At 36.4% G+C, this 24,778-nt stretch overlaps 2 protein-coding genes across 16 annotated transcripts in view; one reads left to right on the forward strand and one right to left on the reverse strand.

The window, feature by feature from the left end:
• IGSF10 (immunoglobulin superfamily member 10) overlaps positions 1–8,894 on the forward strand; it is a 29,532-nt gene extending 20,638 nt beyond the window's left edge. For both annotated transcript variants that reach the window (XM_031957750.1, XM_003766053.2), the window contains exons 6-7: positions 218–1,118; positions 6,836–8,894. In XM_031957750.1, the coding sequence (XP_031813610.1) occupies positions 218–1,118; positions 6,836–8,744 (2,810 nt within the window). In that variant the 3' untranslated portion in view covers positions 8,745–8,894. The remainder of the gene's footprint in view (positions 1–217; positions 1,119–6,835) is intronic.
• Positions 8,895–10,112: 1,218 nt separating this feature from the next.
• The window catches only part of MED12L (mediator complex subunit 12L), a 370,226-nt gene continuing 355,560 nt past the window's right edge, over positions 10,113–24,778 (reverse strand). For 12 of the 14 annotated variants that reach the window (XM_031957757.1, XM_031957758.1, XM_031957759.1 and 9 more), the window contains 3 exons: positions 23,439–23,612; positions 14,297–14,378; positions 10,113–13,561 (listed from right to left, as the gene is read on the reverse strand). In XM_031957757.1, the coding sequence (XP_031813617.1) occupies positions 13,509–13,561; positions 14,297–14,378; positions 23,439–23,612 (309 nt within the window). In that variant the 3' untranslated portion in view covers positions 10,113–13,508. Of the gene's footprint in view, positions 13,562–14,296; positions 14,379–15,900; positions 15,950–23,438; positions 23,613–24,778 lie in introns of all 14 variants that reach the window. The other 2 variants (XM_031957753.1, XM_031957755.1) reach the window with 2 other exon arrangements.

Genomic DNA, 24,778 nt, shown 5'->3' on the forward strand with positions numbered 1-24,778 from the left:
AAAATTTTAAATAGATGCAATTATGGTAAATTACAGTGGAAAATTTATGCTATTCCCTGACTAATCTATAATTATGTAACAAACTTCATTTAAAATACATTCAAAGTAACTTGACTGAAAAAAAAAACTGAACTTCCCTTAAATTTTTTTTCCTTTACATAAAACACAGCTACAAGACTCCCATAAACCAAAGTGTTTTCCTTTTCGTCTTTATCAGGAATTGTTTTCTCTGAAGAATTTCGGGAGAGCACATTTGAGGTATTCTCTAATGGTACTCTCTTCATTCAGAATGTGAACATTCAGGACCGTGGACAGTACCTGTGTGTGGCTGCCAATCAATATGGCTCAGACCGGCTTCATGTCACGTTGTCAGTGATAACTTATCCTCCTAGAATCCTGGAAGGCCAGATGAAAGAAATTACTGCCCACTCTGGTAGTTCTGTGGAAGTAAAATGCAGAGCTGAAGGAAGGCCTACTCCGAAAATTTCCTGGGTTTTAGCAAACCAAACGGTGATTTCGGAATCATCTCAGGGAAACAACCAGGCCATGGTGAAATCTGATGGGACTTTGGTCATCAACACACTCACTGTCTATGACCGTGGAGTTTATACCTGCAAGGCTAATAACCCAGCTGGGATGGATTCATGGCTGGTTAAGATACAAGTTATTGCTGCACCACCGATCATCTTGGAACAAAAGAGACAATTTGTCACTGGGATATGGGGTGAAAATTTGAAACTGCCCTGTACAGCTAAAGGAAACCCTCAACCCATTGTTCACTGGGTCCTTTTTGATGGCACTGAAGTGAAACCTTTACAGTTTATAAATGCCAAGTGGTTCCTGTTTCCAAATGGGACCCTTTACATACGAAACATAGCCTCTTCAGACAGGGGTAACTATGAATGCATAGCTACCAGTTCCACAGGTTCAGAGAGGAGAGTTGTCAACCTAATAGTAGAAGAGAGGGATACCGTTCCCAGGATAGAAACTGCCTCCCAAAAACTGACTGAACTGAACTTTGGAGACAAATTACTACTGAATTGCTCAGCCACTGGAGAACCCAAGCCTAAAATAATCTGGAGGTTACCATCCAAGGCAATTGTGGACCAATGGCACAGGTAAATATAAAACCTTTCTATATTCTTTAAGCTATTTAGCTCCACAACTACTAGAAGACAACAAAAATGATGTCTCGGAAGGCATATAGAGTCTACAAATAAGGAGTTCAATTTAGTATTTGTTACAGGTTACCTTTTTAAAAGTCTCTAGGGAGGCAATACCAAGTTTTGTGTTTCTGATGTGTATCAATTTCTTATTTAAATTAATCTTATTACATATATTTAATATATAAAATATATTTAAATTAATATAGTTGGAATTAGTATGTGCTTCCACACCAAGAATAGCTCAAAATAACAACTATATCAGTGGGTGAATGAGAAGAAAAAAAAACTTTTCTTTGGTCTCTATTAGATAGACCTATCCTGTAATGAATTTCTAGCATAATGAATGTAACAATAATAATAACAACAATTATGATGATGATGTTAGCAATCATCTATATAGCACTTTTTCCCAAGGTACTTTGGAAATATTTCATTGGGGCTATCATGATCTCCATTTTACAAATGAGAAAACTGAGGCAGACAGTGGTGAAGTGACTTGATAAGCCTTCATAACCCTAGTTACTGAGCTCTTTGTTTTGTTTGTTAGCTCTCTATATATCATGTATACCAAAGTCTTCTTCTATGCCTTGGATATTTGAAAACTTTATCAACAGAGTAAGGGCTTTTGAGTAAGTTAAGTTCACTTGGAATGGCTTGGAGCATGGCCTAGGGGTCAGTATTTGATCCAAAGTCAAGATAAGTCAACTTCAGAGAATCTGGGTAGCAGTGTGGCAGCAGGGCCAAGATGTTTTAGCAATCACTGGAACCACAACCACTGAAAGCCACTTACTATGTTATAGATATGTTGTGGTTTATTTGGTGAAAGAAACTCCCCCATTCTCCCCCATCAAAAAGATTTAAGCAAACTAGAATGCTGAACTGTAATATAGTAAGGAAATCTAATAAAGATAAGTTCTAAGTATTATACTTGGGCTCCAAAACTCAACTTCAGTTTATCAGTCTTATGTTTGGGTTTTAAAAATCAACTTTGCAAGTTTGAGATTCAAGGCATTGTTACACTAAAAAGAAAATTGATTTTTTAAATGAAGCATAAGAGGGAATAGCTCCATTGTAATTGTCCTGGTGAGACTACATTAGGAGTATTATGTTCAGTTCTGGGTGCTTTTTTTGTAAGGGTAATAAGTTACCTGAAGGAACTGGAGATGTTTAACCTGAAAACTTTGGGGGGAAACATGAATTCTGCCTTCAAATATTTGGGGAACTGTCATGTGGAAGACAAATTAGCTTTGCTCCAGTGGGAAGAACTAGAAGTGACAGATTAAAGTCCCAGAGAGGCAGATCATAGGCTTAGAGGTTATAAGAACCTAGGTAGAGATTATTTAGTCCTTCTCATTGAGAAAACCAAAGCTGTGGAGGGAAAGTGATTTGGCCATAGTGGCAGGAAAGAGGTCTTTCTACTTTATGATATTGCCTTTTGATATAAGCACAAAGTTCCCCAAAATTAGACTTATTCAAAACTAGAATGGATTGTCTGATTGAGGAGGTAGCGAGGTTCCTCCCATGGGAGAAGTTCAAGCAAAAGTTGGCTGGATGTTATATGTTATGGATGTTATGTGAATCTTCTCATGGATGGGTTGGACAAAATGGTCTTTGAAGTCTCTTCTAGCTGACATTCTGAGATGTGTTATCTACAAAATCCCACATCATTGAAACATTCAAGTTCACATAGAATATATGAAAACATATGTATTTATATAACATATGATATAAATTTTAATTTATATATGTGCATATACAAACATATGTTACATATATATATATATATATATATATATATAACTTTCTTGTGTCATCCCCATTTCTTACCTCCTTTAGTGTGTTGTTTTATATATATATAATCAGGTAGCATAGTGAGTAAGAGCTGGAACTCAGGAAAACCTGAATTAAAATTTTGTCTATTCACTTAATAATGTTACTCTGGGCAAGTTACTTAACCATTCCCTGCCTCAGTTTTCTCGTCTGTAAAATGAGGATAATATTAGCACTTTCCTTACAGGGTTATTATGTCCAGTGAGATATCAGGTACAGTGCTTTGCAAACCTTAAAGAGCTTTATAAATACTAGATATTAATTTTATTATGTATATCCAATCCAATAAACATCTTATTAAGTGCATGAGGCACTTAATAAACTGAAGCTCTGGGGATACAATTAATAAAAAGATAGTCTCAGTTCTCAATGAGCTTACAATCTAATGGAGGAGGAGGGAAACAACACACAAAAGGAGGTAAGAAATGGGGATGACACAAGAAAGTATTATACGTGGAGGTATCTTGGTCCATAGAGTTGAAAGCAGACACAGTAGTAGAGGCAGAGTGGAGTGAGCCAAAAGTTGCATTTTCAGCTCTCTATAAAGGAAGACAATGGGAGGAATTTGGTATTCCACCCTCCAGTCCTCCAATCAGAGAGGAGAAGTCTTCTGGAAGTGGTATCAATCAAGATGGAGTTAGCACCAGCGTGATCCGAATAGAGGTGTAAACTTAACTTGGGAGGATATCTTATTCCATAGAGCTGAAATATATATATATATAAAAGATATATGCCATCCTAAAAACTCCATATATCTATTTTGGGAGAGATAGTCTAAGTCCGAGTTCCTCAATGTAAGAGAATTTATGGTGAGGAAATCCCATGTAAGTCTCTAACTGTTCTGAAATTTATAGTCTTAGTTATTAAATAATCTATCCAGAGTTCCTTTGCCTGTATCAAAAATGACTTAAATTGAGGCAGCTAGATGGCAGAGTGGATAGAGCACCAACCCTAAAGTCTCAGACACTTAATACTTCCTAGCTGTGTGATCCTGAGCAAGTCACTTAACCTCAATTGCCTCAGCAAAATAAATGTTTTTTTTTTTTTTAAATGACTTAAATCCAGAATTTCCTCATTTTGAGGTTGGCGTTCTACTTAGCAAAGATTCCTCTTTTCACACATTCCTCCCCTCCCCCCCAACACACACAATTTGATATCCTAAGAATATGGGTCATCTGTTAACAGTCAGTCAACAAGTATTTATTGAGCATCTACTATGTGCTTGGCTTGTAGACTGGTGATTTTATTGGCATAGAGAACTCCTATTGGGGCTTTCTACCACTGAAGGTCAGCAATTTATTTTTAGTTGCCTAAAATATTGCCTAAAATACAGGGTTTTAATGACTTGCCTAGAGTCATATAGTCAATTTATATGCTGGAGAACTGGAACGCATATCCTGTTAGCACCAAGACCAGCTCTCAGTCTACACACTTATATATGTACTGAAGTGGTTTGCCTTTTCCTTCTCCAGCTTATTTTACAGATGAAGAACATAAGACTAATAGGGTTAAGTGACTCATCCAGGGTCAAATAGCTAGAATCCGAGATCAAATTGCACTCAGTAAGTCTTTGTGACGGCGGGCTTGACTCTCTGTGGCCACCTAGCCACCTGTTTATATACACTTATACAAATTTATTTCATAGCTGCTACACTACATAGATTAAATATTTTGCTTTAAAATGATCTAGGGTCACACAGAAGAATTATATGTATTATTCCTTTGCTATATAGATAGTAGTTTGTTCATAAATTGAGGATATTTCTCCACTCAATTCTAAGTTTCTTTGTTAAAGGCAAAGACTGTATTCTTTATCCAAATTACTAGAAAGCAGTTGTTTTACCCAGTGCACCTTAGGAACAGCAAGAGTTCTTGCTGAGGACGATCACTTCCATTCACAGCTGACACACCACAAAGTCAATGTGAGGGGGTGAAATTTTGCCCAATGGCCACCAGCCATCAAAACCAGCCTGGTTAAAATGCAAAGTTGATCAGAAACAGATAAAAAAATACTGAGGTTTGGCAAAAGACAAATATTCAAAAGCTTCTTTGCAAGAATAACTCATATAGGAACGAGTATAAGGGACAGAAGGGTGGCTTTTGTTTTTAACTCATTTTGTGATGTATTTGTTTCATGAGCTAAACCATGCGATAGCTGATGCTTTAAAGTGGTGGCTGTTTTAAGGAAAGTGGTAAAATGCAAAGGGTTATACACATGTAAAATGGGTCATGAGAGAGACCTTGAATGCTGAGGCTGGAGAAGCAAGACTCAGAAGAGATAGCAAAGCTCTTAGAGTACATGGAAAAGAGATTAAATTTATTGTTTCCAGAGGACAATGGGGAATAGTGGCTTCCTCACAAAGAATCCATCAGCGAATCAAGATATGAATCAGAGAAAATAAAAGTGTTAATATTTTTAAAAAGACATAAATCTAAATTTTGCTCTAAACAAAAATTTGGTATAAGGTTGGTCTGCTTAGTTACCAAAAGGCAATTCTAATTTTCACTCAAATTGTGCCTTTCAGCTCATCTGCCTAAAATTTACTGGCGAGCAATGATCAGTTCATTTGTCAGATCCTGATTTGTAGTGTTTAGGTGTTGGAGTAAGGAAAGTCTGGGTTCAAAATCTTCCTAGACAGATAACTTGTAGCTTTGTGACCCTGGTAGGTGTCTTTCCGTTCTCTGTGCCTCAGTTTGCTTTTTTGGTAAAAACTGAAAAGTTTTAGAACAATGGCTCCTAAGGTCCCTTCTATGGGCATACAGGTGGTGCAGAGTCAGAAAGACTTCTTTGTGAGGTAAATTCTTTCCTCAGATACCTTATTTAGCTGTGTGACCCTAGGCATGTCATTTAACCCGGTTTACTTTTTTTCCCCCCAATTTGTAAAATGAGCTGGAGAAGGAAATGTCCAACTACTCAAAGAAAAGCCCAAGGCGGGTCACAAAGAGTCAGACATGACTAAGACATCTGAACTTCAAGGTCCTTTCTAGCTCTAAATCTATAATCTTAAAAAGGATGTTTTTGCCCCCTTTTAACTAGCATTTCATCTTGTCAATGTATCACTGCCATCTAGTGGCCAAATCGGGTGAATTTCATGTTATGCCGTGACTATAGGTCATAGGATTTCATTTTTTCATCCATCCATCTGTCCATCTTTGTTTCCCTCCCCCAAGGTTTTTTCTTGGAACCCGTTGCAGGCAAGAGGGCAACTGCCTGTAAAAGTGACTTCACTTCCGAAGCGATAGAATAAATGTTCTTATAGGGGTTTCTACGCGTCTCAATAAATCTCTTTGTAGGGATGGTAGATGCTAAGGAATTTTCTTAACAAAAGCAGAGCAAAACCACAAAATGAAAATCATATAACACCTTATCCACACTAAGTGCATTGTGAAAATCATTTTTTCAGATTTTTTAATAGAAAAATGTTCTCTGGGATCTATTATTAGATTATTAACTATGATGATGATTTGGCAATTCCTAGCATATTCTCTCAATAAATGTGAACATTTTCTTGCATCAATACCCTATACATAGAAAAATGAAATTCTTACTTTAAATGCAGATATGTGAAATGTGAGACCATGACTAGTCAATAAAAGCCTTTGATTTTTTTTTTAATTTCAAAGTTTCAAAGCATTCAGCATGGATTTTTTATGAAGTAATGAACACAAACAAACCTTTATTTTTGCAGTTATGACTCTCATACTACTTGGTAAAATAGATTAAAAAATAAAAGCAACTGAAACAAGTTTCAGAAAACAATAATAAATTCAGGTTTATTTGTGATTATTTTTTTCTTCCTTCTCCCTTCCACGTTATAATTAATCTTTTCCCCCCTCAGGATGGGCAGCCGGATCCATGTCTATCCCAATGGGTCCTTGCTTATTGGAGCTGTCACTGAAAAAGATGCAGGGGATTATCTGTGTGTGGCCAGAAACAAAATGGGCGATGACCTGATTCTGATGAAAGTTAACCTGAGGATGAAACCGGCCAAAATCGACCACAAGCAGCATTTCAAGAAGCAAGTGCTGCACGGGAAGGACTTCCAAGTTGACTGCAAAGCTTCTGGCTCCCCTGTGCCAGAGATATCTTGGAGCTTGCCAGATGGAACAATGATAAACAACATCATGCAAGCAGACGATAGCAGGCGCCGGTCGCGGCGATACATCCTTTTTGATAACGGTACTCTGTATTTCAACAAGGTTGGGATTGCAGAGGAAGGAGATTATACCTGTTATGCACAGAACACTCTAGGGAAAGATGAAATGAAGGTTCACCTGACAGTTGTTACAGCTGCCCCTCGGATAAGACAGAGCCACAAGACTTACGTTAGGGTGACTGCTGGAGAAACCGCACTCCTTGTCTGTGAAGTCATCGGGGAGCCCAAACCCCAAATTTTTTGGTTGCTCCCTTCCCATGATATAATTTCATCTTCCACCGACAGGTACGTGTTGCATGACAATGGATCGTTATCTATTGGCAAAGTCAAGTTGCTAGATTCTGGAGAGTACATGTGTGTTGCACGAAATCCAAGTGGGGATGACACAAGACTGTACAGATTGGATGTAGTCTCCAAGCTACCCCTGATCAATGGCCTATATTCCAACAAAACGGTCATCAAAGCAACAGCCATTCAGCACTCCAAGAAATACCTGGACTGCCGAGCAGAAGGGACACCTCCGCCAGAGATAATGTGGATTATGCCCGACAACATTTTCCTCACTGCGCCATACTATGGAAGCAGGATTACTGTATATAAGAACGGCACCTTAGAAATAAGAAATGTAAGGCTCACTGACTCTGCAGAATTAATCTGCATTGCTCGGAATGATGGTGGAGAGAGCGTCTTGGTGGTGCAGTTGAAGGTATTAGAAATGCTACGACGACCAACATTCAGAAATCCATTTAATGAGAAAGTTGTGGCTCATCCCGGGAAGCCTTTGGCACTGAATTGTTCTGTTGATGGAAATCCACCCCCAGAAATCATTTGGCTTTTACCTAATGGCACACGATTTTCCAGCGGAAGCTCAAATTCCCGTTATCAACTAAGAAGAAACGGTTCTTTGATTATCATTAAGCCAACTAGGGATGATGCTGGGAAATACCGTTGCACTGCAAGAAATAAAGTTGGCTACATTGAAAAACTAATTATTTTGGAAATTGGTCAGAAACCCGTTATTCTTACGTATGTGCAGGGGACAATAAAGAGCATCACTGGGGAATCTGTATCCCTTCATTGTATGTCTGATGGAAACCCTAAACCAAATATTGTCTGGACAGTGCCCAGTGGTTATGTGATAGACAAGCCTCAAATGAATGGAAAATACACATTACATGAAAATGGCACCTTAGTTATCAGCAGGGCTGCTCCTCAAGACAGAGGAAGCTATGCATGTAAAGCTCGGAATGGCATTGGTGAAGCAGCCATCACCATTCCACTTATGATTGTGGCATATCCACCCCGGATTACCAATCGGCCCCCAAGGAACGTGCGCACATTGACCGGAGCAGCCATTCAGCTCCACTGCATGGCTCTGGGGATACCCAAACCAGAAGTCACCTGGGAAGTGCCTGATCACTCGGTGCTCTCCGCAGCAAGCAGAGTCAGGTCTACTAGGAGTGAACTCCTTCACCCACAGGGCACACTCATTCTTCAGAACCCCAAGACTTCAGATTCAGGGATGTATACTTGCACAGCAAAGAATCAGCTTGGGAGTGATTATGCAACAACTTATGTTCAAGTGATTTGAAATAAGTAACCATTCGAACAGCTGTTAACAGAGTCAACATATGGACAGAGTCTATTTTGGGAAGAAGTTTAATCAAAGGCAGCCATAGGCATGTAAATTATTTTAAATACATTTACAGTATTAAATTTACAATGGACATGCAAAAAAAAACAAAAAACTTGGAAAAAAATCTTGCATGATAAACTCCTACTGATTTCTTCAAAGAACAAATGGGTTGCGAAGCAAACTTTAACTTAAGGCACTTTTATTTTGCCAACAAATAATAATGACCAATAAAACTATTTTCCCATAAAATAAGAACTCTTGAATGTACCTGAATTCTTCAGTAAAGGATAAACCTACTCCTCCACCCCTACAGTTGCCTAGTATCCATCTTGTATCACTATAAGCATGGCACCCACATTATAGAAAAGCAAATAAGATCACTGTGTCATGAGTGGTAAACTACCATCCTGATGTACAGATAGTTTATAATTTGTTTATAAATATTTTGTCAAAGCCTACAGAAGAGAAATGTTGAACTGTCTTACTCATGACATATTATACTTTCACACTGTAAATTTTCTTTGATGGAGAATTTTTTAAAAAAGTTTTAATAGCTCTATTTTTAACAATAAATGCTGTCAGACTCTTTCAAATTTAAAACGTAACTGAACTTAAATAATGTGAAGGAAGAGGCAATTATGATCCAACAATCTCCCTGCTAATGATACAAGGAAACTTTGAAAAAAATTAGGAAGTCTAGAAACCCCAAGCTTTAGAAATGTGTGTATGTATATGGATATATGAATGAGAGAGAGAGAGAGAGGGAAAAGGAGGAGGGGGAAGGGGGAAAGAGAGAGAAGAAGGGTGGGAAGAGGGAAAAGGAGGAGGGGGAAGGGAGGGAAGAGGAAAAAGGAGAGAGAGGGAGAGTGAAGAGAGAAAGGGGGCAGAGGGAAGGAAGGGAGGGAGAGAGAGAAAGGGAAAGGAGAGACGGAAGGAGGAAGAGAGGGGAGGAAGGGAAAGAGAGAAGGAGGAGGGGGATAGAGAAAAGGAGGAGGAAGGGGAAAGAGAAGAGGAAGGGGGAAAGAAAGGAGATAGAGAGAGGGAAGGGAAGGAAGACAGGAAGAAGACCAGGAGAGACAGAGACAGAGGACGGGGAAGGTGGGAAGAAAAGAGGGAGAGAGAGGATTTAGTCCTGATTTGTGAGTATCCTGATAAGATGTGAGTTTCCATTCACTATGTAAACTATTCTTCATCAATAAAAATGGGTCACTCATCTTGAATATCTAATCCAAGTTGCCTAGGGCACTGCAAAGTTAAATGACCTGCCCATGATCACACAGGCACAGGTTGGTGTCAGAAGCAGGACCTGAGGTAGGTCTTTCTCACCTTACTATCCACTCTACCAGGCTGTTTCTTCTCTCCAGAGAATGCCACGCTAAATTATGAATTAATTTAGCCTTTAAAAAATAGACAATTTCTTTATGAGAAAATGTTAAGTGGGGAACTTATGGGCTATAAAATGAAATTTCATTGCATTTCAAATTGAAAGATAATTCAGTCACCTTTTATGAAATGCTTTCCTTTCTAATTCACTGAATTGCATTCATATTAAGTGATCAGTTCAACAGGAATTAAGATATTTTAGGAAAGTTATAGGTCATTAACCTCTTTTTAGCTCTAACGGTAGGATCTTCCAGCATAAATCTTCTATCATAAATTTAAATGCCTACCTTTTTAAGGAAGGAAAATTGGGCCAATAAATTGGAAGATTCTACAGGGTTTGTTCAGTTCATCTCCGAGCATTTAAAATAGAGGATGGTGTCATTATTCCTTTACCTGACCCTCCCCCATTATTACCAAATGCCAATCCCACAGGGACTATATAGATTGGATGGTTCATCTACCAGTGGCTGCATGTCAGTGTTTATGTTTTAAATGCTCTACCTCTTAGCACATGAAAAACACAAACAATGGCTTGTCTCCATTGTTAGACATGCTTTAAATAGGATAACATTTTAATTGCCCTACTTTCGAAGTAATCCGATGACTACCCTGGTTGGGATGGATCAAGAGATGCCATTTATTATATTAACTTGTCTCCGCTTCCTGCCAAGTTAAGGGTAAATAGAATCTGTGAGAGTGTGTGTGTGGAATATTTACATACACCCATATACATGAAATGAACTGATGTTGGTAAAGGAGAAAGGGTGATTTAAATTCAAAAGATCTGGTAGCTGTTCTATACCAATTGGAATTTAGTTCCTATTTTGAAACGGGATGAGGATTCTGTTCTCCAAACTATGGAAATTTCCTCTACCTACCCTCACCATAAGAAATATCAGGATTCATCCATCAATGGGTATCCTATAGGCTTTTACTTGGGGTAAAATACCAGTCATTTGAGTGCAAAATGTTGCATTTATTTTTTAAAAGTCTTAGGATGAAAATTAATTAATAAAAATAAAGTGTGGGCTTATTGATTTTGGGGAGAGGTTTTTTTTTTCCCCCCTTTTAGGATCAATATTTAGGAAACCTGATTTCTGGCCTTAGCTTTATAACCCACATCCCACATAATCCATGAGTGATGGGATCCTTCAGTGGTTTGCCTTCCTCAGCCTCCAATGGACATCATCATACTGATCTCTCTCAGGTTTTTCATGTGAGTTACAACTAATAAATTACTTGAAATAACTTCTGCAAAATATAAAGTGCTTACAAATGCTATGCGATTGTAACAATTATTCTAAAAAGAGTATTACTGTCATTTGCTCTTTGAGCTAAGCCAGAAAAAAAATATCCCCAAACACCTAAGAATGGCATTTTTAATGCCAGTGATTTCAAAGGGCAGAGGGAATGAAAAAAGAAACATAACTAACTACGCATGAGAGTCACATTCTAGTCGTTTTGTCAACGTGGTGATGTTATTTGAATAACAAGTAGAGATTAATTGAAGAGCTTCACTAACATTAAGGATGATTCTCAAAACTAAAAACTGAATTTTATAGACAGATGTTCTGAAAAGAAAGACAGACTGTTAATTCAAGGATGACAATGGTCTCAATGTTTTGGCAAAGTCTTCCCCCCAGCCCGGAGTCAACTGAGAATACGCAGGCTGGAATGGAGGATTTCACAGTGTACAAAGCAGTCCACATGAATGTTACCACGGCAAAAGTAAGCAGATGTGAATCGGAGGTTATTTGCATTTGTCAAAATGTGCAATGAGTCACTCACACATAAAATACAAATCACCTAGAGAATGCATTTTAAAACAAAATCACCACCTACTGTGGAATTAGGGGCATTCATGGGAAAATGCCGCTCTATGCAGTTTGCTCAGTATAGACATCTATTCACAGTATGTTTGATTATTGTACATGTAAAATCATATAGCAAAAGGGAAAAAAAAAAAAGAATGAATACAGACCAGGGAAAATATCCCCATATGTTTTTAAAATGCCCTGCAATTTTCACATTCAAAATTTGTGCATCTAATTCTAAAAAAATATCATATGGAATACTCTTAAGTTACACAAACTGATAATCATTTACCGTAATTTTTACTCTAATATGAGCAAATTACCACATACTTGAACAAAGTTAAAATAGTTATTATTTCTCTATAATAAATCTCATGTATAATTTACTTGTGCTTTTTTTGCACCGATTTATAAATACAGTATAGGCAATACACAACCAGGACTGACACTAACGATAATAATTAAGTTCAAAAGAGCAAATACTTACCATACAAAAAACCAAAACGAAACAAAACAGCTAAGTATATCTTATGAGAGGGATAGCTTTGGGGGCCTTAGGGCCAGATTCTGGGGAAACTGTGCCACGGCTGAGCACTACAAAGCTTCAGAACAGCTCTGAAGAACTTGCCTAGGATGGGGACAGGGGACTTTTGTTAAGCTGGTAAATTTAGGAAAGAACTTAGCCAGTCATCTTGCCGGCTCACGCATGAAATAATAGTGATTCCATTGTGGTAAATCCAGGCCTTTGGAAATGATACTCTGTCCATCTCTAAAATCCCCTTGTCATGGAGATTCCCACTTGAAAGCAATTTTAGAACACAGTTACCGCTAATGAGGTTTAAGAACCTCAGCTTGCAGCTTTATCGTAACTCCTAGGAAATTTAAATATAAGCAAGAAACTGTTTTCAGCACCTTCTGACCACAAGGAAAGTGAGTGAACAAAATTCTGTCATTGAATCACAACAACAACAACAAAAGTTTATAAAGTGCTTATGAAATTACAAACATTTAAAATGAATAGAAATGTCCTTTTCACTGTTAAAGGATGTGAGAGGTGAGCACTTAATGAGCAAGTCAACCTGCATCTCAAAATCTGTCCCGCCTTTCAACTGAGCAATTTGGTCCAGCGCAGCTCCTCCCAAAATGCTTTGCTACTAATAAATAAAAAGGTAAGATCCAGGATTCTTCATTCTTTTTGAAATGCGAAGATTCAGAAAAGCACCAATTTCAAATGCTTCCCCACAGAACTCTTCTTGGAAGTTTGCCCAGATGAAGCAAACTCAGGAAATGATTTTAAAGCTGAATGCAACAAACCCAAACAAAAGCGTCTTTCTGCTTTTTGTTAAAGCTTCATTAGGTGTAGTACCAAAAAAAAAAAAAAAAAAAAAAAAAAAAAAAAAATTGAGGCAAAAATAAACCATAGAAAAAAAATGAAAATTTATAAGAATAACTAGTGCATTGGATTTGATTTGCTATTCTTCAGTGCAAACATCAAACTAGGTATCATTTCTTCGGCCACGTTTCAAAAGTGTGAAGGATGCCCATATGGAGTTACTCCTTGTTGCGGCTGGTTACCTAAAGAGAAAAAAATTAATCATATAAAATTGTAGCTAGTTATGTACATGCAAATAAGTGATGCAGAGAAGTAAAAATAATAAATGCTGATGAGTTTTTAAAAACAGACAAGTAAATTGAAGAAGTAAAAAAAAAGGTAGTAAAAGAAAATTTGTAAAGTATATGTAAGCAAAGGTATCCTAGGTTTTGCCAATTTTTTCTTTCCCTTAGTAAAGTGTATTTTTAAAATAAGCTTTTTAAAGGCTAAGAAACAGAATCTTGAAACATCCACATTGCATTTTACCAATGGTAATTACATTTATTTGCTTTTATGAAAAATAAATATTTTCATAAAAGCAGACAAACTTGACTGACAAAAAATGACATCCACAACGCATTCTGTAATCAAAAAAGAGAAAATTTTTGTGACATTCCCTTGAGAAACTAAGGCAACTAATTTTAAGAACAGGAATAAAAAAGCCCTTCAAAAACATATTCTTCAGACAAATTTTAAACAGTGTCAGAGTATGAATTTTAAAAGAAAGCAGCATTTCCTCACATGAAAAGACACTGATTCAGTTTTTACTTTGCAAATGAAAATAATGATATGCTTTTCCATGGAACATAGGATATGAGGGGGGACATATTCTCTTGCAAAATCTCAGGTCCAAACCAAAGGAGGGAATGATATTCCACCCTTCCTCTCCATGAGGAGTCTAGGAACTGCATATCTAAGTACGAGGAGAAAATACTCACTAGAAAGCTGCTTCTGGAGTTGGCGGACTAATGCTGCAGTCTGCTGTTGCTGCTGTGTTTGTTGTAAGCCTTGCCTGGGGAACTGTAATCACAAAAGGAGATGAGGATGAATGTTGGTGGGAGTGACTAGACCAGGGACCACCATGGAAAACAACACACAGACACAAACACATACACATGCTCCTTTCTTCAGACTGTTTTTGACCAAAGCAAAATTCTTCACTCCAAATTAAAATGGAAACAAAAGCATTACATTCTGGGAACTGTATGAGCAACGTATCAGTTTGAGCATTAAAAGTGAAAATGTGCCTTGGTGGAAGGTACACTGTCATTTTTTCTGACTGTCATTTTTTCCATCGGATGACTATGCCCCTTGTCTACTTCATGTCCTTTTAAGAAGGACAGAAATTGTTCAAAAAACTAGGATGCACTTAAGAACAGGAAGTAATGAGTTTCTACAAGTCATCTTCTGCCATAATTTGATGGATAAAACTTCCGCTTTTAAAGCAATTATCTAAATTGAAGTCCACGAACTTTAAAAAATATTTGTATAATTGAACTTTATCATTGATATCCTTGTAATTATATGTATTTTCTAAAAAATTTCATATATTACTCTCAGAAAGGGTCCACAAGTGTCACTAGACTGCCAAAGGGGTCCATGACACATAAAATATAAATAAGCACTGGTGTGGAAGGTTTCTGATTTGAACAGGTTGTGTTCAAAACATTTTATTTTTAAGTCAACTGTCGGAATCTGGACTTCCTTTCCCCAAAGAAGCAGTGTTAGCCAACAAATGCTCTCTTAATGGAATAGAGCTAAAGCTGCTAATCTGACCAGATGGAAATAGGGAGATCTTATGTTTTTTTGCAGGAAGGAGATGAAGAGAAGAAAAAGAATTCTCTTCCGTTTTCACGGGCTTAGACAAAACTAAGAAATGGGCAAAGTTCGTCTTTAGCATTTTCCTATCTTCTCTCCCCTAGACTCTCTCCTCAGCTTCTCCCAACAAGAATTTCTCTACCTGGATATTTCTCTAGTACCTCAAACTCAACACGTCCAGAACTATGCTCCTTATTGTCTACTGGACCCAAGAGTTAAGAGTCGGAAGAAACTTCAGAAACCAAACCCCTCATGTTATAGATAGCAAAATTAAAGTCCAGAGTAGAGGGGTCATCTCTTGCTCAAGATCTTGGGGCCAGATGACAGTGAGGCAGGATCTGAATCTAACTCTTTTGAATACAGAGCCAATATGTTTTTCTTCTCATGCCTTCTCTCTATTTCTGCCAGTCTCCCCTAGTCCCATATTTGAAAACTTAGTGTTACTACTGACTTGTTCCCTTCCTTCATAGAATCATGGACTCTTAGGGCCCTGAGATGCCTTCTAATCCAACTGACAGCTCAACAAGAAAATGTTTTGTTTTTCAACTGAGGGTATGTTGTGCTTATGGACTTATGATGATCAAGAATGACAGAAGAAAATACTAAGCCAATCTTGGCAAACAAAAGAAGTTCAAATATGTTGCCATGGTGATGATTAATACAACCTGCTATGAATCCATAGAACATTAGAGGGTTGAGTTCAAATCCGGGATCTGAAACTTACTAGCTGTGTGGCCCTGGGCCTCTATCTTTCTGAGTCTCAGTGTCCTCATCTGTAAAAAAAAGGTACAACAATACTTTCACTACCTACCTCACTGGATTGTTGGGAGGAAAGTGTTTTGTAAATTTTAAGGCATCCTATAAATGTGTAATTATTTTTCTTTTAAAAAAATGAGAGAAAAATATAATATCGTATGTAATCATTGAGCTTTCTATAAAGACATTTTACACAATGAAGCAATTTTAAATTCATATTTCAGCATAATGACAGACAGAAGTGGCATGTAGACAAGTTATTGGAGGTTTTTATTATATGAAGTCAGTTGCCTAAAGTTAAAATAAAAAGGAATATGGCTAAGTCTTGATTACTGGAAAAATAACACATATATTTGAATTTATACTAGTTGAACTTATAATTATGTAAAATATGGCAGCTGGTTCTAACCCAATGGAAAAAATGTTGTATGAATTCAAATAATGTGACCATTCCAGGGAATTTATTATTTTTACTAATCAGCACTTTGCTGCAATGTGACTCCTAGTCCAAATTAATCTCTCCAATCAGGTATACTCAATGAAATTCTAAATTGCCCAATCTAGCCCAAGTCATTATGAAAAGCAGTAATGAGAAACTACACTAGTTTCTGATTCAGGATCAATCAATAAGCATTTCTTTCTTTTTTTTTTTTCCCAATAAGCATTTCTAATAACTGCCTACTATGTGTCAGGATTTAAGGATGTAATTACAAAAGTGAGAAAGTCCCTGCCTTCAAGGAACCTACATTATTCTGAGAGTATCTGATATATTTTCACATATATTCACATATAAATAAATACAATATAAATACAGGATTATGATGATTGGGAGGACATGACCAACTAAGAGAACTGAGAAAAGATCTCTTGAAGGAAGTAGGGTTTGAACTGAACCCTAAAGGGCTTAAGAGCTAGCCCATGAGGAGGGGGAGGATTCTGGAATGGCAGTCGTCTTGTGTACAGGTGAGATAATGGAGGAATGAATGTTATGAATAAGAAATAACTTGTGGCAGGTAATGAGTAACTTGGGAAGGACTTGAGATATTCAACAATAGCATTTGTATTTTTTCCTAAAGGCAAGGGAGACTATTGAAGCTTCTCAAGCTGAAAAGTAACGTGGTCATACCTGCACTTTGGAACAACACTTTGGCAGGTGTGTGAATGGATTTAGCAGATATGTGAAATAGGGGCCGGGAGATGAAAGTGGAAAAACAGTTCAAGCAAAAGAGAATGAGTGTCTTGATTAGGGGAGTTGTGAGGTAAATAGAGAGAAACAGATGAATTCTATTGAGATGGAATCTCAAAAGATGTGGCAACTCATTGAATATAGGAAGTGGGGGAGAGTAAAGAGTTGAGGATTACTCCTAGATTGCAAATCCAGGTAACTGGGATGGTATCCCTGACAAAATAAAAATAAAACAGGAAAGTTAAGTTTAGAAACAAGGGTGTGTTTAGTGAAAAAGCAAAGAATCCTGTTGAGTTTCAGATGAACAAAGTGAGAATGTAAAGGGAGAACAAAAGAAGGCTGCAAGGTACAAGGAAAGTGGGACTTGGGTGATGAATCCGCAAGGGCGATTCCCTCCTTTTCTGACCAGACATTCTGTATTTTTATTGGAAATATAATTAATTTTTTTAAACCTTCAAGTTATTTTCAGCTCCAACAAATGGGCTGAGGGATCCAGGGGTTACCTGGGAAAATGCCAACTCTCAGCGAGCATTTGCTGCCTCTCGTATAAGCCTTGAAGAACAAAGGGCTGATCTTAAGAGTGAGGAAGAAATGAGGTCTGCTCTTGTCTCTGACATATAACAGTTTATCAAACTCATTTCAGGGCCTTAGACTTTAAGCTAAAGATGAAATATCAACTTGCATTAGTGGTCAGAATATCCATATGTGAAGTTCCCTCATGAGAATTATACAGGTCTAGAATTCCCTTTAAAAAGTTTTTAAAAATTAAGCATTTGACACTGACTACACTCCCTTATTGTCAATTACGTATAGGAATTAAAACAATTTCATGATTGTGAATTCTATCACTACTAAGACTTGTTTTTGTTTTTTAAGATTTTGTTTTTCTTTTAAAGAATAAGATGCAAAGGTATAGAGTAAGGGTTCTCCAGGGCTCCCTACAAATGTCTATTTTAGACAAGGTACACAGGAGGGCAAAAGGAATGTCAGGATGCCAGGCAAGAGATTCCCTCTGTGAACTTTTATTTCCTTTTAAAAAAGATAATGTTTAGAGGCAGCAAGGTGGTGCAGTGGATAGAGAATCAGCCCTTAAGTCAGGAGGGCCCGAGTTTAAATCTGGCTTCAGACTCTTAAAACTTCCTAGCTGTGTGACCCTGGGCAAGTCACTTAATCCCAATTGCCTCAGCCAAAAAAAGAGAGATAACGTTGATCAAATGATAAATAGCCAAAGAATATGAAGAGACAATTTTCAGGTGAAAAAAATTAAAGCTATTTCTCGTCATATGAAAAAGTACTCCAATCACTATTGATTGGGGAAATGCAAATTAAGACAACTCTGAAGTATCATCTCATACCATTCAGATTGGCTAAGATGATAGAAAAAGATATGGTGAATATTTGAGAGAATGTGGGAATTCTAGGACACTAATGCATTGTTAGTGGACTTATGAAATGATCCGACCATTCTGGAGACTAATTTGGAACTATATCCAAAGGGCTATTAAATTGTGCATACCCTTTGTTCCAGCAGCATCTCTTCTGAATCTGTATCCCAAAGGGATCATAAAATGGGAAAAGGGCCCACATGTGCAAAAATGTTTGTAGCAGCCCTTTTTGTAGTGGCAAGGAACTGGAAACTGAGCGGATGCTCCTCAGTTTGGGAATGGCTAAGTTATGAATGTTTTGGAATATTGTTACTCTATAAGAAACAATCAGCAGGATGATTTCAGAGAAGTCTGGAGAGACAGGAACTGATGCTGAATGAAATGAGCAGGACCAAGAGAACAATGAACTCAGCAACAACAAGATTATGTGATTTTTCTCTGTGATGGATTTGGCTCTTTTCAACAATCAGGTTATCTAAGGTAATCACAACAGACTGGTGATGATAAGTGCGATCTGCATCCAGAGAGAGAACTATGGAGACTGAATGTGGATCAAATCCGTAACTTTTGTTTTTGTTTTTTTTCTTTTTGTATTTTTTCCCCTTTTGATGGATTTTTTTGGGGGGTAACATAATGAATATGGAAATATATTAGAAGAATTGCACATGTTTAATCTACATGGGATTGTTAGTTCTCTTGGGCAGGGGGAAGAGAGAACACAAGGAACACAAGGTTTTGTAAAGGTGAGCGTTGAAAACTATGCATGTATTTGGAAAAATAAGATAAAATGGAAATTAAAAAAAATAAAATACTATGAAAAATAAAATAAAATTAAAATTTAAAAAAAATGGGGGGGATGTAAAAAAAAAGCTAAAAAAAGATGGGGTTGGGGGAAAAATGAATATACTAAGGTATCTTTGGTCTCAAAAAATTTGTAATTCTCTGAAATACCTAGATGAAAGACTCCATCTTTATAATACTTATTTTAAATTATCTTAAGAAAAACTTTGTGGAAAATTGAATTGTTAGTTGTCCCAATATTCACTTTGAAGCTACCAGATTATACTAAGTAGCAATTTAAGAAAAAAAAAAAACACCAGGGAAAGAAAGTGCCCCTATACACTGAGGATCAAGCACATCTGTATGCTTAGCATGCTTTCTCCCACCACCACCAAAGCAAAACAGTAAACTGTGCTCTTCTACATACTGATCACTTTTTTGGGCCAATGCCAATGCAGAAATTTGCTGGACCTACCCATATTTATTACAAGGGGTTTGATTTTTTTTCTTTTTAATGTGGGACAGAGTGGTAGAAAGAAAATTTATTTTTGTTAATTGAAAAATAATTAAATTTTTTAAAATGCAGGCTAAATTTGATCATGCATTTCGAGTTTGCACATAAGCTTATAGGCAGGCCCAAAGGGAGTTTTTCTCTAGTCTAGGAACTTAATTTTTCTCCTGGCAGCTCAACCAGAATAATTACCAGAACCAATGGATTGATGGTCTAAATTATGTTAATATGGCGATCTAGATGGAATTGTTATTTTTTTTTTTATCAGGGAAGAAGAAAGTTTTAATCAAATGACACAGCAGGTGCATTTTTCTTCCCTTTGCCCTAAAAACCAAATCATTTGATTTTATTCAATGATCTCCCGCCCCACCACAAGCCTACCAAAAACAAATAATTTGAATGGAAGGGAAAGCAAAGCTTTCCATTTAGAGATCCTATGCATAAGAACTAGCTCTTTCCTTTCCAAAATGAGAATTACAATTGTCTGCCTTTAAAATTTCTAAAAAAAAAAAAAAAAAAAAAAGTGACTATTGAAGAATAAGTATAAAGCACTTGAAGTGTGGGACTTTAGTATATGACATATATCTGATTAAAGGTTAATGCATTATTCATTTAAAAATTCTTTTTAAAAAATCTTAAAAGGAGATAAATACAAATACCTGAATGATCATATAGAATTTTGGATATGCTGTGTAATTAAACATGGGATTCTAATGACAAATCTTTTGAAAAATCCCTTTTTTTAAATTGTCTTTTAACTATGTTTTTTCCCAGGCTTCTAGCTAAGGCAGTGTGAGTTTAAAATGAAAAGAAAGAACCCAGCAGGAAGGACATAAACACCATTTTCTTAAATACTGGCTGGAGTTCTAAGGAAAAGCCATTCTCTGTTTACAGATGGAGTCAGAAGCTACCTCATTAACTTTAAAATTTTAAATACAGTTTCAAGTCCAGAGGGTAAATGAAGCCAAGGACCACAGATGCCAAGATCTTATTTAAGAGCAAAGAAATTTCTATTCTAAATTCTAGATATTTTTTAATAGCTCCCAAACTACTAGGTTAGTAAATGACAAAAGGACATTAATGTGTGGTCACCACAAGTTTCAATATGTGAAGTTAGGTTTTCTCCATCTTCAGTAGAAAGGCATTAAACTTTATTATTATTGAAATCATTAACATTTATTTTTAAAAGATTATTAAATTAATTATTAAAAGCAGAGGCCTTTCTTTTAAGTTTATTTGGTGAGCTTAATATAATGACACTTCATTTGTCTGTCTATTTGGCCAGTCCCATATTGGAAAAATAGTGCATTTGTGCAGGCTTACAGATGTCCCCGGTGGTTCCAGTGGCAATTTGCAGAAGCATCTCAACATAAGCTGAGACTTTGGCTGCAATAACTAATATTATACACAGTTTTAAAAGCTACAAAGTACTGTGCACTCATTATCTCACTTGAGCTTCATAGAAACTGTAGGGAAGGTGCCACAGGTATTATTATTGCCATTTTAGAGATCAAACGAGATGATATTTGTAAAGTGATTAGCACAGGGCCTGGCATGGAGTAAGCTCTTAATAAATGCTTATTCTCTTCTTTTCTCTTCCTGAGGAGAAAGAACTAAAGGCCAGAGAAATTAAGTGGCTTAATTACACGATGGCTTTGAACTTAGTTCTCCCTCAAATAAGCAACAGGACAGAGCCAGTTCCAATTTTCTATAGCCTGCAAAGATCTGTTCTCAGTCATTTCCTTAAGGAAGCCTACTTTTACAAGTAGGATTTTAGTATATGGATCAGGAAAGATCATTTATTCCAGTGGTTTTGAACCTTTTTTGTGTAACAGAAGCTGATGAAATCTATGGACCCCTTCTCAAAATCATGTTTTTAAATAAATAAAATTTTTAAAAAATGATAATAAAGGAAACCAATTATATTGAGATGAATCTTCCTGTAACTACCTATCTACCTATCATCATTCTTTTTCATCCATCCATTCTTCCACCCATATCTCATCATTATTTCTTATCTGTCCACCCACCATCATTATCTTTCATCCATCCATTCCTCCATCCATTCATCCAATTATCTATGCATCCACCACTCATCATTATTTTTCACTACCTATTTATGTATCTACCTACCCACCCACTATCATTACTTTTCATTTATCTATATCCAACATCATTATTATTTTTCATCTATCTACCTACCCACCAATCATCATTATTTTTCATCTATCTATCCATTAATTCATCCATCCATCCATCCATTCATCCCTCTATCTATGTTCAGAGACTTCACTCCAGATGAAGGAATTAGTCCAACCTCTTCTTTTTTTTTTTTTTTTTTTTTAAACAGATGAAGAAATTGAGCTCCAGAGAAATTAAGTCACAGTTAAACAGTAGAACTCTAACCCCAATCTGCTAATTTCAAATCCATTTTTCTTTGTACTCCACTTCTATGGCTTACAATTCCTAACATCCTAGAGCAATTGTGTCAAACTCAAATAGAAATGGAGCCAATAAAGCATTCATTGGCAGAATAATGATATAGAAAACAAGATATTAACATTATCTATGTGTTTATGGATTTTTGTTTATTTTGTTAAATGTTTCCCTATTACATTTTAATGTGGTTCCTAGCACTTGAATAAGTAAGTTTAATACCTTTGTCCTTGAGTGCTTATTATCTATGTCATTCTTTTAGTATCTAGGCATATATTGCTTTGTACTGCATTATTATTGCATGATATTTATTAAATTTAATATTTATTAAATTAAAATAAATTTTAAAAATATTTTATTTACATATTTTATTCAAACACACCCATAATTTTCAAAAATGCCCCTTTCTAAAAATTTAGCGCATATATCATATTTTATCCATCTTTCTTCTTTTTTACAATCATTTGTAAAATCTAAGGTGGAATGGTCACTTCTTTCCCAGGGTTCCAAATATCTTTCAACACATTGAATGAATCTTGTTGGTTCAGAAAAAATAGCACTACCTTTTACTATTTTCTTTATTTCTTCAATGGTTAAATTACAATTTGAGTCAATATTTTATGAGTGATCAAAAAAGTGAGGGAGTAAGACAGAATGGGGGAGGAAAGAAAGGAAGAAAAAAGGAGAGAGGGAGAGGGAGAGAAAAGAGAACAGGGATAAAAAGTAGAAGAGAATGGGAATTTAGAGAAAAGAATGGTTAGAGAAAGTATAAGAAAGGAGAAGGATGGAAAGAAAGGAGAGGAAGAAAGAAAGGGGAGAGGGAAAGGAGAGGAAGGGTGAAGAAAAGAGGAGGAAAGAGAAAAGAAAAACTGGGGTGGTAAGTGTAAGAAAGGAGAAGGCAGGGGAGAAGAGAGAGTAAGAGAGAAAGAAGGGGAGGGAGAAGGAAAGAAAGAAAGAAGGAAGGAAGGCAGAGGGAAAGTTGAGCTGCAGAAAAAATCTAGATAAGTGAAGCCTTTTCTATGCCAGATTTTTCACCTTTTCAATTACTTCTCATCTATTTCTTCCTTCTGTTTAGAAGGGCTGTAGTATAGTCCTACAACAATATTACTCATAAAGTCCATGTACTTTAGGTTGCTTTTATGTGTCATATGAAAAAAAATCATTTTAATTAATTAATCATATATATGTTCTTCAACAAATTTTCTTACCAAAGGTTGCTGTGGCTGCATTGGTTGGAGTCCCAGTGTCTGCTGACCTTGAGGCTGCTGCTGTTGCTGCTGCTGCTGCTGCTGTTGTTGGGGCTGCTGCTGCTGCTGTTGCTGTTGTTGCGGCTGCTGCTGCTGTTGCTGCTGTTGGGGCTGCTGCTGCTGTTGCTGCTGTAACTGAAGAAAAAACTGATCAATATTTGAAAAAAAAGCCAATAGTCTATGCAGTTCACTTTTAGCTACTGAATCTTTGTTTTTAAGGATTTTTTTTTGAAATAAAAATGTGGTTACTATTTTTTTGTTTTTTAATCATTTATATTTCCTTATATAATCTCTTCCCTTTAGAGAACTACCTCTTATAACCAATAATTTTTTAAAAGAAAGAAGGAAAAAAAACCAAAATTTACCAAAATCAAATGATACATTTTTACTGATAACTTATGTTCTATTCCTTTGGATTTCTGTAAAATATTGCTCTGTTTCTCCATTGTCATCCTTAAATTCAGTATAAAGCCACTGAACTTGTTAAGTTTCTATGGCTCAACCCAACAGAATTTATTCCCTCCCCTAACTAATTATTGAAATCCTACTACTCTATGAAGACTTCTTAGTTCACAAATTTCTTTCTTTTGTAAAATTAAAGTATTTCAATAAGGAGAGGATTCCACTCCTTCTGAGGCGGTCCATTCCTCCTCTGGATAGTGATGATTAACAAAAAGTTCTTCAATGAATTGAGCTGAAATACCTTTTTGTAAATCCCACCAATTATTCTCCAATTCTTAGATATGATCATTAAAATATCTTTCTTCTCAAATACCTTGTGAGATGGGTAGTGCCATTATTGTTATTATCTTTATAATATAGATAAGAAAGTAGCTTCAGAGTTGCCTTTGGTCAAACAGCTAGGGTGAGAACTGGAAACCAAATACCTTGACTTCAAATCCAGAGCTTAATCCATAAACCTCCTAACTTAAACCTTCCATCATAAATCTCTTATTTTAGTTTTCCTTCACTCTTCTTCTGTTTTGCCATGTCCTCCCTTATAATTTCCTTCTCCTAGTTTAGCAGAAGTTTAGCCTAATAAGGCACTAAGACCCATTGTTCAAGATACTAGGGGTGGAGGAAGGGGAAAGGGTTGAGATATTTCACTGTTTCCCCAGTGATTTATTCCCATGACTAGTCCTCCCAAGATGTTCATTCTATGGCTTTTGAGTTGACTGGTTGATTCCATACCATCCCTGTGTCAATAACGGGGATTGTACTTATTCTATGTGAAGACTCTGGAGTTATTCAGAACCAGCCTAAAAAGTGACTCCCAGAAGGGGCATGAAAATAAGATTGAT

The sequence above is a fragment of the Sarcophilus harrisii genome, chromosome 3 (genome assembly GCF_902635505.1).
Source record: "Sarcophilus harrisii chromosome 3, mSarHar1.11, whole genome shotgun sequence".
NCBI classification, from domain to species: Eukaryota; Metazoa; Chordata; class Mammalia; order Dasyuromorphia; family Dasyuridae; genus Sarcophilus; species Sarcophilus harrisii.